This window comes from Solanum pennellii, chromosome 1 (assembly GCF_001406875.1).
Source record: "Solanum pennellii chromosome 1, SPENNV200".
NCBI lineage: Eukaryota > Viridiplantae > Streptophyta > Magnoliopsida > Solanales > Solanaceae > Solanum > Solanum pennellii.
The window spans coordinates 102108913-102126291 of record NC_028637.1 but is presented as its reverse complement, the minus strand read 5'-3'; the positions used below and the strand labels follow the sequence as shown (position 1 = coordinate 102126291).

Below are 17379 nucleotides of genomic sequence, written 5' to 3'. Positions count from 1 at the left end.
AGTTACTCACATTTTCTTATTTATTCGTATGATAACACTTTTATTATTATTTAATTAAATCTACAATATCTTTCAATTTTCTATATTCGTGATAATTCACACATTAGTATTGCTTAAAAGTGCAATTTTGTGGAATATTCATTATATATAAAGCGAGATGAATATACACTCAACGAATTTATTAATTCCATTAAGAAAAAGAACTCAGAAAACCAACCAACCATAACAATACTCCAATAATTTAGATATCAATAATCAACCTAAAAATATTAAAATATTTTTGACATTTCACTCGAAATTCTACAATTGTAATACGTATGTTTTATTGAGAAACGAACAAATAATAAAACATGTTTCTTTATTTTATCATCACATAATGGATAAGACAAAGGAGAGATTCTTACAATAATATTATCATAATCTTCATCTGTAGTTTAGTTACAGAACGTTAATTAACCCAACCTCAACAGTAACTCTAAAACAAAACATGATTAAAACAAAAACAAATGATGATTATGATAAATAATCACATTGCAGCTTTAATATCTCCACCATTTACTTCTTCAGAAATACTAATCACTTTGCTCTGTTTCTTCTCTTCTTCAGCCAATTTTGGTACAGTAATCTTCAACACCCCATTATCCAAATTAGCTTTAATATGTTCCAAATCAACATTCCTTGGAAGCTTAAACTGTCTCCAGAACTTTCCAGAAGTTCTCTCAACTCTATGCCATTTCTCACCGTCAATATTCTCCTCCTCTGTTTTTCTCTCTCCGCTAATTCTCAATACTCTGTTTTCTTCAACCTCGATCTTGATATCTTCCTTTTTCATCCCAGGAATGTCAAGTGAAATTATGTGTTCTTTCGATGTTTCTTTCCAATCTGAACGAGCTAATAAGGCGATTGTTTGATCAATCCCTTTAGGGATTGTAAGTGGGGTTTGTTCAAGAATCTTGAATGGGTCTTCTTGTGGGAACATTAAGTCGAATAACGGGCGTGTGTATGGCATTAAAGCTTGGGTTTTTGATGGAAGAATGGCTAGAATTGTTGTTGCTAAGAGAAGAAAACTCATAACATGAGCTTTTGCTTTTGCCATCTTTTTTGATTTGATGATAATAAGAAGAGCTTTGGAATGTGAGAGTATTGTAGAGAATTTTTGAATGATACTTTTTCTTGATTAAAGGAATTGCAGAGTTGGAGTTTATATAGATTTTGAAGCAAAAGGGGAAGGAGAGTTCAAGAAGGATCCTCTGAATGTTCTACTAGTTTCTGGAGAGTTAAGTTTTCTGGAATGTTCAAGAGGAGTAAGAAATTGTAAATATTAGTTGTCCTCTTCAAAATTAATTTTCTTTAAAAGAAAATTAATTAATAATTGATTACTGAAGTAGGGGTGTGGATTCAAATTTGTTTTTGGTGATTTTATAAGATTTAAATTTTTGATTTTGAAGAAATGTAATCTAATTTGAATCTTTTTTTTGTTTTGGTATGAGTTTTTTGGATATAGTTAATCTATTATATCAATATTTAAAAACATAAAAAATTTTAAATCAATCCAAATTAAAATTCAATTTAATTTAAATTCGATATTTAAATCACTTAATTTTATTTTATGACGTGAAATTAGCTCCATTAATGATAAGTATCTCAAAAATAAATGACTTTATTTGTAACAGAAAATCACCCAATTATTTTCATTCGCGTACAAAAACGCTCAACTGTATCTGTTTCATCTGCAAAATTGTAACCAACTTAATTTAAAATTAATAATCTATCAAAAATATAGTTTTAAGTTAATTGAATGATTTTAAAAATGAACTAACAATAGTTAAATGGCTTTTATGTTACAAAAATATTTCAGTAGGCAAACAAAAAAATGATGGTATTTACTGTAATAAAGGTAATGTGAGAATTGATTCACTGGCTACAACAGCTGGTTATTATAGCATATACATTCATACTCTTAACTGCTGCTAATAATGTACTGGGAAATTTGATGGATGGCTGTTGGTACTGAAAGTTTCTTTACTAGCTAGGATCTGATCTATTAGCCGTCTCGTGAGCTTCAGAGGGACTCAGTTTGTAGTCTAAACCAGCTCCATATTGCCAAGCTTCAAGTCCGCGTTTCCATTCATATCTCATCTTGGCTGGAAATGATTCTATCAATGGCCTAACATAGAATGATAATTGTCAGGTGGTGGCTAGTTACAATGCAATTGGAAATCAAAGTGCTAACTGTCAAATATCACACAAGAACTAGAACTGTGTATTACAAAAGCTTATTACCTAATGGTAGGGTCGAGGAAGGTAGAGAGAAATGTATAGTATCCCAGCATGATAAAATGTCCAAACCATTCAAGAAGCACAGGAATTCCGACCTGAAAAATCATCTGGTGTTTAGTTTTCCTCACAAATATGCAACACAAAATTTACACATCTAGAAATATTAGAATTGTACAATTTTTTAGAATGAAGTAACTCGAATTGATCTTTTGGATGACAGATTACTACGTCTTTCGCAACTGTGAGGTTCAGAGGTTATGATACTCAAAGGCAGTAACTAGATGGAAGTTCACCACTGGTTAAGTTTTATAGTTTTTTTTGTGAAATATAACAGTAATAGATGAAGCTATATGTGCAAATGCCCCAAAAAATTCACATTTTTAAGGATATAATATTTACAATAGAAGAAAAAGAGCAATTCCTTGCTCCTTGACGTGGGGTGCAAAATTAAGCGATAAAAAAAGGCAGCCATATATTTACCTGCTTGAATATTGATGGAATAATCTGAGGTCTCGTTAACGTTATGAGACCTAGTGTTTTCACAAGAGGCCCAAACTGTATAACATCCTATATCGATTAAGATGAAAGGATATTAGTTCTAGACTAGATACAGAAACTGTAAACCACAATAAGATAGTTCACCTGAAGAAAAGGTCTCAAGACAGGATCCCCTAGTTTCTGCAAGTAGATGACAACAAGAAAAGAGAAAAGAACTCAAAATCCAATACTGAAATGTAAAGGCATTTGAACTCCTCATAAGATGATGATGACATACCTTCATACTTATGAAATTGGCAGAAAGAAGTTCATTAATAAAATCTGGTGGAACGTTGGACTGTTTTTTTGCTGACATTGCCCTTTGAAATAACCAGGAAGAGCTCAAGTTTGGCTGCAGAACATAATGCATAAGTGTGGTGATTATACAAGTGCTTATGTAACAGTTGAAAACTCACCATGTAAGGATTCAACATTGACAAGCTTTTAGAGTCCAGAAAATTGCCTTCAAGTGCCTCATATATACCTTGTCCCCAAAGAAAATGACCAAAAATAATCAGTGCACCGGAAGCCACATCTTTTTCCAAGTGGGAAAATAGCTCCGCACAAGCTCATTTGCAGGTCAAAGTCGAGGAGGGGAAGGCCAGATAACAATTGAAGGATGTAATGATCAGAATTAAGCAACATTAATAGAAGTCTGCAATCTTAATTTTTCTATTAGTGGGAGCCTAATATTTACGTCCATTTAAAAAAATCTAACACATTTTTAATTAATATAGTCAAATATCTATGAGAGCTAAGCTGGTTAACATATACGTCATTATCTTTTCTTCTTGAAAGAAGGTTTCATGTATAGGCAAGATGTTATAGATGGAAACCAGATGAACTTTTACCAGTTGTCAATCTCCCCAGGTGCCTAGTCAAGCTCCCAAAACCACCAAAAGAAACCGGTGACTGTATGCCACTAGCATCCCCAAACTGTAGACATCCAAACTCATGTATTCTATTGATATTAACTGCAATGATTCATGGCTTTAAAGGGGTTGGTGAAAAACCTGTAAAATACGATCAAACGCTGCTGGCAATGGACTGTCATCAAAATGAAAGGGACAGAATTATCAGAAATAGCAAAAAGAAAAATGAGAAGTTTTTGATAATAACTCGACTTATAATATACAAAAAGTGATGTATCAAATGCAAGGTGAACTTCAGTTATTCAATTATCCATGGAAAAAAACAATGAAGTTAAGTGGCAAGTGAAACAACAATAGCATCTGATGGATATAAATCAAGGTCTAAGCACAAACCTTAAAGTTAATGGTTACCTGTCTCTATATGTTGGGAAAATACCAAATATTATCCTCAAGATTTCCAGATCGTCGAAAGACACGCCCTATAGATTAAAATGGAAGAAATTAAAGATTGAATAGATTACTTAGGAGAAATGACAATTATGACAATTTTATACTACAAGATAGCAGTTGCTGTTAATAATCTAAAGCACCGGACATACAAAGTTAACCCAAACAACAAAAGCAATAACATAAGTCCCTTGGCAGATGTTTTTAACTGGCTTCAGATCTTTCTGGGACCTCCAAATAAGATCAATAGTAAGGAACAAAGACAAGATACAGCTCCCAGAAGATAATAGGGAAAACAGAAGTATGCCAAACATAAGCCCCAAATAGCATACTCCAAAGGTTACCTGATACTTTGGCATCAGATCCCAGTAATCTTCTAGTAACTCTTCCAGCTGTGGAGACCCGGGTTGAGGATCAACATAAGTGAACATATAAGTGGTTCGGTCTATGGGACCCGAGCCAGCAGGAAATGCCTGAAGATCATGGGAATGTTGTTATTGGCTAAGCACAAAAGTTTTCCAGACTATGATGTGCATGATTATCTTAAAGCATCTTAGCCATTCAATTCATGCATAAGCAATCAGTCGTTTTACCTCCCAGAAATATTGGACTAGTGACTGGCCAACTTCCTTTGCGCTAGCACTGCTAAATATGACATCACTTGTAGAGTTCTCCTTAAAACCACGGCAGCAAGTCCCAACCACAAGGCACATACCATCTGGTTTCCTTCCACATCTAATCTAAAGCAATTTTCAATCATAAGCCAGTTTAAGATATTAGGAAATGAACTAATAAAATAATCCAAAGAGGAATTAAGTTAGTGAAATAGAGAAGACTTAAATCGAAAGTGTTGAGTAAAGATTACGAGGTCCAAGTAATCCTTGAATGCATGATATTAATGGGGGAATCAAGTGATGTAATAAAAGAGATCTTTTATTTACTATCATCCAACCCAACTATCGTTGTGACGTAACATAACCAGCCCTTAAATGGGACCTACCTCTCCTGACTTTACATTGCATGATACCAAGATCATTTTTTCACCGAAAGAAACAGTTAATAGTTGTATGCTTTAAGAAAAGATTCTGCACCTGCTTTACAATAGGAGAAAAATTCCCCATTGCATCAATGATAAGACGCGAGAATAAAGTCTTCCCCTCCTTTAGTTGCAAGACCTGTAAAAAGAAAAATACAAGCAATATCTGGATGAACTTTACTCATCTACTATGAATTCAATTATAGCAAGGAGATAAATTGACAGTATTCTTTTGATGGTAAGCAAAACCCTTTTCAGTGAAAGAAACCCAAATATCATCCCACCCCTCAGATCATCTTTATAACCTTTTGTGACTTTAGTACTACTTCCAAGTTTTTCTCTACGAAGATCATTTTGTGATTTTGTTATTTGAAATATTGTGTAATTGTGTTTAGGATTTCAGTCCTTTTAACCTCATTCTGGTCATTGTTAGGTTGGCCAAATTGAATAAAGGTCATTTGAGGTTAAGCATAAAGTCAATCAAAGGAAAAGCCAATGCCCAAATTAGAAATCAAATAAAGAAATTCACTGCTTTCTAGCCTAACCTAGGATGCTGCCTAAGTGATAAAGTGCATCCTTAAATAGCCACATTTACGAGTAAGTAAGCATACTGCTGCATCCTGATAGACGGATATGTTAGAGACGCTGTAACCTTCAAAAGTTACACCTCCAAGGGAATCAAAACGATCTTTCACAATCTCCACAAGCTTTACTGGCCTGAGAACAGATAGTATAAAAGAACATTAAGAATTTGAGCTGGGTTTCACAATAACAAAGAAATTATAAGCAACAAATAAGTTCTTGAACCACGTTCTTTTAAAAAGTTAAGAAAAATATATGTTAGTGAAATACCATCTAAACTATAATTATTTAGAACTTGAATAATGTTCAGATGCAGCATAGAAGTACTTCACTTCATTAATACTTGAACATAACTGACTTTTCCAACTTCTAGTTACTAACTTTTCCATAACATGGAGAATATGGAAAATAACAATAATAGTGATTACTATTCTGCAAGCCCAAGCTAGTTGGGGTCGGTTATATAAATCATTACCATCCATTTTCTTCCAATTAGACCCTAATATGGGAAGTGAGGTGGGAAAACTAACAAGTCAGGACCTATTATGTTGATACATTTGCTTATACACTGCCTACATATCTTTAGAAAAAAAGATATATCTGTGGTTTTTCCACCATTTAGGTTCAAAAAATTATGCTAATTAAACCTAATTGGCTGCTTTCATCAGTATGATACTGTCAGGTTCTTGTGTGTATGGCTGCCTTTTTCGCTTTTTAATTAGCAGTTTGTTCTAACCCTGCTTCTGCTCAGTGAAAGAATAGTATTTATTACATCTTTCAAGAGGATTGGATAGTTGGATATTGAAGGATGCACCCGGATGACAACATATAGCTGCATAACTCATTGAGTTTCCAGACAGAAAAAACGAAGAAGAGGGATTTTGACGTTCTTATAGTAGCAAACACAAAAAACTTTAAGTTATGAACTTTGGCTGCACCCAGATTCCAGAGGAAACAAGGTATGGAAAACAGACTTACGAAACACCAAGATTGAGAATGCCCTGGACCCAAATGTCTCCCTTCCCTTCAAATCCACATCTATTCTGCAAAGTGACTCAGAAATCAAAAGAGAAAAAGTAACGATGCGTTAGAAAACAGTAGAGAACCCTTAGCAGGAGGCAGATCCCAGAAGTCATTTCAAAATTATACACTTGAGCAACAGTATCAGTGAGATGTTTAACTTTGGCCTTTTGCTCAATATATCCTCACCCAAGTCCATTCGCCAAAAGAAAGAACATTTGTTCTCTATCGGCCTTCCAAACAAGAAGTGGTAGGTACACACTGGATAAGAGAAGTCATTATTACCAGAATTCAGGTTACTTTATGCCCAAGACTTAGTGTTATTTTAAAACAATATCAAGGTCCACAGTTATTCACAAAGCAAGAGCAGTTCAAATACCTATTAAATGATCTTGTTATTTGTAAACAGTAAAGACTAAATAAGGCTACCATTGCTTTCAGGATCAGGACAATGATAAAAGACTCTTCATTGGCATATAGAACAAATTCTAGGATAAAGAACATACAGGATTGAAACTGGCTGCAGTAGCCTCTTCAATGTCATCTTCAGTTAAAACGCCAACTTCAACAAGTTCCAGTAACTCTTTCCTTGATATGTTCCACTCTTGCTCCCTCTGTTCATCAATTTCCCAGAAGTCAAGAATTATTGGACTCCTAAGCAGATGACTAGTTCTGAATAACAAAACTGAATCCCACTAAGGCAGGGGAGATTAATACAATACCCCTTTTAAAACATTCCTTTCCACAACTCCAACTCGAAGACCTTTGGAACTTAATGCTGTGGCAATGAAGATTCCCAAAGTACCTCCACAAACGATGACATCAAACATTTCCTCCGAATTTCCAACATGCTCAGAATCTTTGTATGATCCGGGGACAGAGGAAACAACTTTCTGGGGCTCTTCAACAACTACAAATAAGAAATTAAAGACAAAAGACTATGGAACAAGAATGGAACAGGTATAGCTCTTTGAACATCAATTCTTGGTGCAGGAATACACTATCAACAAATAGACTATGGAACAAACATAGTTATAACAGCCCAAGTAATGGACACAAATGCAGTCCTTCTGTTTGAATTTATTTGTCTTACTTTCCTTTTCAATCCATTTAAAAAGAAAGTTCATTTCCTTTTGGTACATTCTAAATATATTTAGTTTAAGATCACAAGATTCACAAATATCCTCTACTTTCTTGTACATCGTGTTAAGTCAAAACCAAGCAAGCAAATTGAAAGGGAGTGAGTATCTAAATATTTAGTATATACCTGCTGAAGCAGAGCAAATTTTAGACAACAACTGGTCCAATCTTTTCAATGCAGTATATGAGTATGCACCACCAGCGCCACCCACCTCCCCACTTACTGCAATTCCCTCCATTATCCTCTGCAACAAGATTCAATCTTCAAATTTATTTTTTTTAAAAAAAAATAAAAAAATCAAGAATCAAGAATGGGGCAGAGAGTGTACCTGTGTTCTTGTAGGAGTGGCTTGTGCTTGAAAAGAAACTTTTTTGCTATTCCCGGAAAGTCTAATTGCAGAAGGGTACTGAAAGACTCCATTTCTCACAGTTGGTTGCAGCTGAAGCTGAAGCGCCATTGTGATAATACTTCAAGAATCAGAGAACAAAGATTCTTTCCGTCAGGTTTTCATGTTTTAGCGTAGTGAAGTGAACCAACAACTTCTCTAAAAGAATTTATTGGAAATAAGATGAGAACAAGCGTTAGACACGTTAGACTAGTAATCTTGTCCATCCACTGCATGCCACAACAAATCTCAAACGATTCTTTCCGTCAAGTATTTTTTTGCACTTTTTAGGTTATTTTTTTGGGTTTAAATAACCAGTCATGTACCATTCGAGTTTTAACTGAACTCCTAATTTTTAATGCAGAGCATATATCTATGTAGAAAAAATTACTAAAATTTTAGAATATAATGAAATCCATAAATTTTAAATTCGCTTATAGTTACAGAATTGCAGTTGAAATCAGAGCAATTATTGTAGTTTACCCTTCCAAATCGATCTTTTATTTATTGTTAATATTAGAGTCGTTAATATGGGCTAAGCATGTTGGACCGACTTGACCTAATACACGATTTGATAGAGTTGGCTAAGATTTTTGAAACTCGTTTAAGAAAAAGATTTTTTAGCCCTGCCTAAATAAGTCTGCTTATTTGTAGGGCTTGAGAAATATTCGTAGGATCGGTCCATGATCCAATAAAAATTAATTAAAAAGTATAATATAATATTAAAATTTAAAAATAGGGAGTCCAAATTCAAAATAATTAGGTTAATATTTCTATTTAGATATTTCTACTTTTACTTGGAAAAAACAACTTAATAAATATTATAAAGATAATTTTATTTATGGATTTGATTAATAAGTAGTAATATTAACAATATGAAATGTTGTTTTGTCGATATTTATGATAATATTTTTAAATTATAATTTATAATTTAATTTAGTAATTATAAAAAAAATAATTTAAAAGGTAGGTTGACCAGACAAGCCTGTAATAGCTCATGTACTTGTGTGTTGGGCCCACTGTTTTTTTGACCTACACAAAAATGAGCTAGCCCGACCTTATCCGTAAAATGTCAAAGCCCTTTATGGATTAATCCAGATGGAATGAACAAACTCATATTGACCACTCTAGGTAATATATGTGTGATTGTATCTACACATCATTGGGTATTAATCGTAGTCGAACTTTTCTACTACTAAAACAAGAATATTGGAAAGGCAATACTGGGCAATAGTGGTTTTGTACAGGATTTACTACATATCCTGAGTTGGATTCTAAAACATACTTCTCCCACGGATGCTCAGTCTCCACCAAATTGAGATTGTTAACTGTATCACTTACATATCAGCATTATTGAAATTGTTAACTCAAACAATTTTTAGTGGTAAACGAATGTTACATAACTTAGAGTCATCGCCAAGTTTCACGGAAGGAATCAAATCGAGTATCAAAGATATTTTGTATATAAATGCATTAAACGAAAAATGTGTTGTTGCAAAAACAGGTATTAAGGTGTTCTTGCTCACAGGAATGGGGGCTTATTTCACAACAATCAAGTTGTGAAAAAAAAAAAAACTACAAAGGGAAAGACATGGTAGACCTGCAGTCTTCACTTGATTGTGTTCATTTATCGACCATATCTCTAAATTTGACAATGCAAGCTAATGCACGTTCGAAATGGCCATCTTCTAAGGCAATGGTGAAGCGACAGTAACCAGGAATTCCGGTCCATGTAGAGCTATTGATGCACAAGCCCGTGGTTTTAAGCATGGCTTCTCTAATATTTGTGTCATCAAGTTTGCCTTCCCATGAAAATGAATCTTTGCCAATTTTCACCGTCTTCCCAAGGTAGGTAGATGGCTTTGCCACCACTGAAACGCCAGAATAAGCCTCGAGCACATCCCAGCCACAACTTTCAAGGGTCTGTTACACAAAAATCAACAATATGTATTAGAGAATTATAGTCAAGAATTACCAACTTGAAAGCTATTTATAACAAATTATACATTTGAAGGCTGGCTATGACTTAAATTTTCTTTAGATGATACGGAAAACAGATGTCAGGTAAATATTTTAGAATTCAGTTGTGCGTGGTTTTAATATGCTTTGACCACCTGCTATAAGAATTCATATTCTTGAACGATTTTTGAAGTAACACCTAATCCATAATGTAGAGAAAATGATCTAAGCAATGACTCTAGTGCACTGCCTTTTAAGTCAAGATGATGACTCGATGCAGTCATAAATGTAATCATAATGACAAATGACTAAATTCAAATGCTGACCAGAAGATGAGTGATAATAAACATCTGATAATGTGAGTTAACCGTTATAGGAAAAAAGAGATACCTTTTTCAAGAGCTTATATCGACTAGCCAGGATATTTTCATGCTCTGAGACAGCATTGGAAAGTTCTGCTGTTCGTTCTCTTGAATCCAACAGCTTCTTTACTTGGTATTTGATAGTGCTGTGAGGTTTACTCAAACCTGGAAAACTGTGGAATGCTTCAATTAGCGCAGGCTGGTCTACAAGTAGAAATCCAAATGTGACTCCAGCAGTAAGCATCTTCAGAAACAATCCTCCAAGCAAAGAAACACAGAATGACTGATTCTGAGATCTTAGTTGAGCTAGAGTGTCCTTCAAATTCCAGCCATCCAAGCCCTTGGAGTTGAATTCCACACCAGAAAATGAAGTATCAATTATGACCCTAGCACCAAACTTTGAGCACACAGATAATATACTCTTTATCTCCTCATTGCTGTAAAGCTGCCCAGTAGGATTGACAGTTGGTCCAGAAATAAAAATCCAAGGTCTGTTGACGGTCTTCAAAAAACTTTCAACTGTTTTCTGTGTCAATTTGAACCCATCCTCTGGGTTCGTAGGGATATAAGCTATATTTGCTTTCACAAATTTGGCAGCAGACACATAACTACCGTTTGAGCCAGCTGGGAAGCATAGAGTCCCACCTTCATGGATGCAACAAAGTACCAATTTACTAAAAAGAGCTAGAGGGCAGTCAGCATATATGAATTCCGTCTTGCTGTTCGTTGAGAAACCATAACTGCTCTCAATTAGCTGTCTAATGTTGCCTGTGACATCAATTTCTGACTCTGCAATGTTCTGTCTCACAAAACTCTCAAAGATGGCTGCCTTGACAGGAGTTGGTATAGGTAAAAAACTTTGATCCACATCCATGTGAATGAGAGCATTGTCTGAATCAGTAACAGATAACTCTGCATGATTGAGTACTGAGTTGACAGAGCTAGGAAAGCCAATCATCTTGGGTGCTTTCAACTTCTCGTTTTCTCTCTGAAAGAATATGTAGAAGGTAATTTTTTTACATAGTGCTCAAACATTAAACAGCTAATTAGGAGTTCAAAAAAACCAATGCAATCAAAAAGTTAGAAAGTGCACATTTTTCAGGATTTAAATCATTGTATCGTGAATTCCTTTTATTACTACTCCATCCATTTCAATTAATTTGTCTTACTTCCCTTTTTAATCCATTTCAAAAAGAATGTTGCTTTCCTTTTTGTGCATCTCTTTAATTTAAACTTACCTCATTTCAAGTTTAAAACCACAAGATCAAAAGACATTTTGATACATTCTAATTCTACATATCTTTAGTTCAAGAACACAAAATTCAAAAGTCTTCTTTACTTTCTTAAAACCCCATGCCAAGTCAAAATCAAACAAGCAAATTGAAATGGAGGAAGTATTTATTAATAATAAAATTAGGATTTGATGCCCCTGATCCCCTCCCACCCACCCAAGAGAAAGAACCAAGTCCTAGAAACCCTACCAAATGGTGATTCAGCGTAAACTCTACAACCTCAAACCAGCCCTATTTTGGTGCTTGTTTTGATGGAATTTGGAGTTTTAGTTGGCATAATGCAGTCCATTTCCAAAGCAAGAAATTCCATCACCACCAGAACTATCTGTAGAGTATTGTAGATAAAGGGGCCAAAAAAGACCAAATTGCCAGACATTTCCTGTCTGCCCATATTGGAAACCATTATAGATAAGTAACCGATTATCTAGGACAGCCATATATACAAGTACGACCCAGAAAAATGAGCTTAACTTCGAGATAATCTAAGTTTAAAAAATAGGCCTTCTCTTCTTTCTCTATCCCTCACTTCCCTGATTTATTTACATTTCCCGATAATCCAGGTTAGATCTTATACCAGAGATGAAACCTTAAAATGCTATAATCAAAACTAAACTTATATCCAACAGATAGCAGTGCACAAATCTGAGCAGCAAAGGCTGAAGAACCTTTTCCATCAATCATAAAAAAGCCAAACTACTAACCTCAGCAGGTGGACGTCGATCAGCAAGCTGAAACGATAGCAGCTCATGGAAAAGACAGCCATAATAATATTGGCTTATAAGAGCAGTATTTCCTTGTAATAATTCCATCGTTTTGGATAATGCTTTATAGATAGTTTCGTCTTCTGATATGACGAATGCTACCTCCAGATCAGAATATACCTGAAAAATAAAAGAGATAACAAATATGTACTTACACCAGCCAAGTAACATAGAAACAAATGACAAAACAAGACCTGAAAATCCTTTAGAAATACACTAGCATATAGTTATTGGAAAAAAACCCTACCTGATTCTTTACTAAGCCACAGACAATAGTTGCATGTGAGGGAAGAGGAGCTCCAGCAAGGTATTTCAGGACCCCATTAGATTTGGGCAGGCTGGATAGCTCAAACTGGTCAGATATGTCTAAAAACAGACGACATCCAATTTCCCTCGTGATGTCAAGTAGGTATTCAAAAGAAGAGCTAGTAACTGATTCAAACTGCGCCATCCCAGTAACGACAACTTCGGGCTTCAGCTTCTTTATCAGTTCAATCATCGAGTCAGATTGATGTGGAGCTTCAATAACAGTGATGACATCCTCCAAATTACTATCAGATTGACTTTTCTGCATGAAGGCAGGATTTCAAGATTGTTAAAAATGACCAATAAACCTACAACAAAGCTCATGAAAGCTGAATGGACATATCCTTTCAAGTACTCACTTGGTGTAGTTAAATCATTAGGAAGAACTGTGATTTTGCATCAGGTTATGAAACAAATACAATACATGATATTAATGATTCAACGGAGAGAGCAAATACCTCCATCTTCAATGAGGTCAGCCATTGCCTAGGCAGGTGATGTGACAGTTGGTCATCCACAATTGCAAGATGTGGCAAGAATAACCGCAACAGATTCTCTATCGCCACAGCCCTTGAAGGGAAGACAACGACATTCTGACATACAATCGAGACACTCGTGTTAGCAGGGTCGGACCGAACCCCCTCGGCTAAAAATTATATTGTATATATAAGGTAAATATTTTGAACCCCCTTAATGACAAGGAGAAACTGATAGCAAAGTGGCGAGTCCCATGAAATTAAGCTTCACGTCACCAGTTCGAATCCCTATGATAGCGTCATAGTTTTTCCTGTTTTAGTTTCGGTTTTTTTAGTTTCGATTCTATTTTTCACGTTTTTTAGTCTCGGTTCTATTTTTCACGTTTTTTTAGTTTTATAAAAAAAATTACAAAAAACGTGCTAAAAGTGTGGTTTTAAACCCACACAAGAATTCAAGGTCCCATTTCTAAAGGCTTTTTTGAACCCCTGTACGAAAATCTTGGGTCAGCTACTGTGTGTTAGAATACATATAAATGTAAATATACTTTTGCAAAAACCAAACCTGAAAAGACGCTTCCACTAAAGTCCCCTAGTTCAGTTCTAGAAAGCTAAAATCTTAAATGCTTTCTTTAAGGATGTTATTGCATGACTTATCAGATAATCCTAGTTATATATCTTGCAGCAGTTGACAGAGCAAATTTTTAGTTGCATTACATTTATCATAGAACTTAGAGTTCCAGCTGATGCCTTACCGTGACAACTACAGCATTCAGTGCATCCTAACTTGCATTTTATACTGACCTTTGCAATTTTGTAAGACTAACTCGCGTTTATGAAACAATTGAGCAGGAAAGCTAAAAAGAGTTACTTTTCTAGATTACTTCAGAAAAGAATATGACAATTATGGATGTACACTATAAGTCTATGACCCTTTGAGTAGAAACTATATGCTAACATTCACAAAACAAGCTCCATATCCACACAAGTAATTTTCTACAGGGCCATCTCTAGCAGCAACCCTTCTTAATCTCTAATAATTCAGCAAAAGAATCTTGCAAATAGAAAAATAACAAAGTTAAACAATCTTACATCAGCCATAAGAGGAAAATGGTGATACGTTTTCATAAAGCCAGCAATCTGATTGCGGAACCATCTGCTTCCAGCAGGTGACTCATATGGGAAAACAGAGTTCTCCTTGAGCATGCTAGCAAGATAAGCTAGGAAAGGAATCTTCTCATCTGCTACAGCATCATCTTCAAATGATAAATCCAGAGAAGTACTGATATCGTGGAATCCGTTTTTTACGAACTCAAATATCTTTTTAACCTGTCAGATCAGCTGAATCAGTTTTACACACATTTGCAGTGTTCTGAACTATATTATCCTAAATTTCAATTACCAGATTTATACGTACTAAGCCCTTTAGAATTACCTGACTTGGCTGACGAAGTTGACAGCTGTACACGGATAAAGCATGAGAGATCCGGCCACCAGCCTTGCCATAGGCCCATGCTGTTCGAGCACAGATAGGCTGGTCTCCAACAAGCCCCATGAAAAATTCAAACCGATGCATGCTGCTTTTCTCGATTTCAACTAGAGCTGATATATCTGTATCAGCTGCCTGCATTAACCAAATGTTAAGAGGCGCAGTTTGTCACAACTGTTATCTCAATTAACTAGAATTTTCCCTCACCTGAAGAATTTTAGTCTGCCAAAGCTTGTTCACACGAAGACCACGGCGCTCGAATAACCGTTTGCAAACACCTTGCCCTGGACGGCCTCCCATGTTGAAAATCATAATGCCTGATGGCTTTATGACAGAAATACCTTCTTCTACTGCCCTTGCAATAAGCCCTAAGCCAAACTGATCTTCAACAAAGCCCTAGACATGATTAAAAAAATTAATATACATATTTTCAGTTCGGAAAGAAGCAAGCATTTCTATTAATAAATGACTTGTTAATTAGTTTATCATCCAACCTGAAGCGCACAATAATTGCTTAATGAATGCAGAAATTCTTCACTAGCATTTTCAGTAATCAACTTGGACATTGCATCTGGATTTGGATTAAGAATCTGTATCCAGCAGCAAAATGCACAAAGTCAGAATATGTGACCATAAACTTCCATCAAATGACAAGAACATACTTCGAATCTCTAGCTTTCTGTTAAGATTAAAGAAAGAAAATAGCAATTGTGTAGATAACCATAACATGGCATGCAAGTTGTAGCAATACCTGAGGTATGCAACCAACAATTCGTTCAAGTTCTATACGATTATCTTTGCAATAAGCTAGTAGATCAGATTCATGAAACTCTATCCTATCTAGCAGTGTTTTCTTTTCATCATCATATATTGGTTCACCATTGTCGTCCAGAGCATTCAGGTACAAATTTATCCATGAGATCTTTACTGCTCTTGGATTTATATCAAGCCCATATACCTGGAAAAAAAAGAAGATAAAACTGAATAATTTCCCTAACAAAACCTTGATTTCTTGTAGCTCGAAAATGCAATTGAATTGTAAAATTATCACACCTTTGATGGTGACCATTTCTCGGCAATGGCAATAGATATCCATCCATTTCCACATCCCAACTCAGCAACTGTTTTGTCCTGGAAAATGGAATCCGGATGTCTATTTAGTCCCTCATAAAAAGTGAAGGACCAGTCCTCTGGGATAAAGATACTGGGGATGACCATCATTGTCAGTTTCTTACGTTTCTGAAAACCTACAAAAAAAATGAAAATCAAACCGACAAGCATACTAAGAGAAGCAGTCTCTCTAAGCAAAAATATATTATCTGAATCGCATTAGAACAACTAATAATAAAAGTGAGATGTTAAAACTTTTATTATGTTCTCAAGTTATGGATATGACAAGTCTTTACCCAAAGTCAACATAACTCCATTTGCACAAAAACAGAAATGTTCAACTAGCTAATTATCAAAAGAAATCTCCATAAATAATTGTAATTGTTTTGAAAAATTGCAGTCAGGAACAAATTATGCAACTGTATAAATAGTAATTAAACCAAACAAATTTGAATATACGAACACCAAATACACACGTGATAACTCTGATGAAGAATCTACAGTTTTTTTTTTAATTATAAAACAAAAAGAGGAAAAAATCATTACAAAACTAACATATGCTTAGAATATAACAAAAAACTGATCTAATCTACACATCCATATATCTATATTGCAAACGAAAATGTGAGTATAAAAAAAAAAGCATAAATCAAAGTTGATGATTATAAATCATAAAAGGAGAAAAAGAGAGAATACCTTCATATTGCTCAAGGACAATATCCTGAATCTGGAAATGGTAAGTTTGAAGGCATTGATCGGAGGCTTCTTTAGTTGCAAAACGTTTCTGAAGAAGCGTTAGGAAGATCCGAGCCTCTTTCCGGGTAACCGGATCCTCCAGTCGTTCAAGGAGTGATCGGAGCATACTGTAAGCAGCATCACCGGACTGCTCACACCGTTTGAGGAAGTCATCGGTCGACGTACAGAGTCCATTCACCGCCATTTCTGCAAAAAATCGGAGAAATGAGTTTCGTCTGAAACTCTTTTGTGTGTGTGTTTTGGGGAAATGTGAAAAAGAATGGGGTAGCTGAGTGTGTCTCTCGAGGTCAAGTTTTAGATGAAACTTCCCCCCGATTATATTGGAGTTTTTTGAGTGACTTATTATGGAATAAAAACCTTTTACTATTTTTTTCTTTTCCTTTCAAGAAAAATAAAATTGAATTTGAATCAAACAGGAAAAAAATATATATAAAAAAAAAGAATTAAGGGGGCCTCTACGAAAATAGTATTCAATAAAGCCTATAAATTTACTAAATGACGTGGCCGATCAATTTTTTTAATAAAAAATTAATAATATAATCGAATTATAATTGGACACATATTAAAAATA

At 34.9% G+C, this 17379-nt stretch overlaps 3 protein-coding genes across 4 annotated transcripts; all 3 read right to left on the bottom strand.

Annotated features, from left to right (window-relative positions):
- Positions 1-341: 341 nt before the first annotated feature.
- LOC107027880 (22.7 kDa class IV heat shock protein-like) lies at positions 342-1186 on the bottom strand. Its single transcript, XM_015228930.2, has one exon. It carries the CDS (start codon positions 1094-1096, stop codon positions 527-529), a length of 570 nt encoding a protein of 189 aa, XP_015084416.1. The 5' UTR covers positions 1097-1186; the 3' UTR covers positions 342-526.
- Positions 1187-1822: 636 nt separating this feature from the next.
- LOC107008010 lies at positions 1823-8467 on the bottom strand. Of its 2 annotated transcripts, none has more exons than XM_027917907.1 (18): positions 8244-8467; positions 8042-8159; positions 7497-7675; positions 7281-7388; positions 6733-6797; positions 5784-5889; positions 5228-5311; positions 4730-4876; positions 4481-4609; positions 4101-4168; positions 3831-3864; positions 3669-3753; positions 3234-3301; positions 3056-3169; positions 2923-2958; positions 2761-2847; positions 2284-2375; positions 1823-2167 (listed from the first exon to the last, which is right to left on the bottom strand). In XM_027917907.1, exons 1-18 carry the CDS (start codon positions 8370-8372, stop codon positions 2026-2028), a joined length of 1791 nt encoding a protein of 596 aa, XP_027773708.1. In that variant the 5' UTR covers positions 8373-8467; the 3' UTR covers positions 1823-2025. The 2 variants fall into 2 exon arrangements, with proteins under 2 accessions (XP_027773708.1, XP_015062383.1); XM_015206897.2 differs by having other exon boundaries at positions 7497-7684; positions 8244-8465.
- A 1186-nt stretch (positions 8468-9653) lies between these two features.
- LOC107006489 (methionine S-methyltransferase) lies at positions 9654-17135 on the bottom strand. The gene is made up of 12 exons (XM_015205034.2): positions 16749-17135; positions 15996-16189; positions 15694-15900; positions 15437-15532; positions 15150-15338; positions 14889-15077; positions 14546-14782; positions 13439-13573; positions 12922-13242; positions 12615-12794; positions 10650-11609; positions 9654-10223 (listed from the first exon to the last, which is right to left on the bottom strand). The coding sequence occupies exons 1-12, from the start codon at positions 16990-16992 to the stop codon at positions 9924-9926; spliced, it is 3252 nt and encodes a 1083-aa protein (XP_015060520.1). The 5' UTR covers positions 16993-17135; the 3' UTR covers positions 9654-9923.
- Positions 17136-17379: the final 244 nt, after the last annotated feature.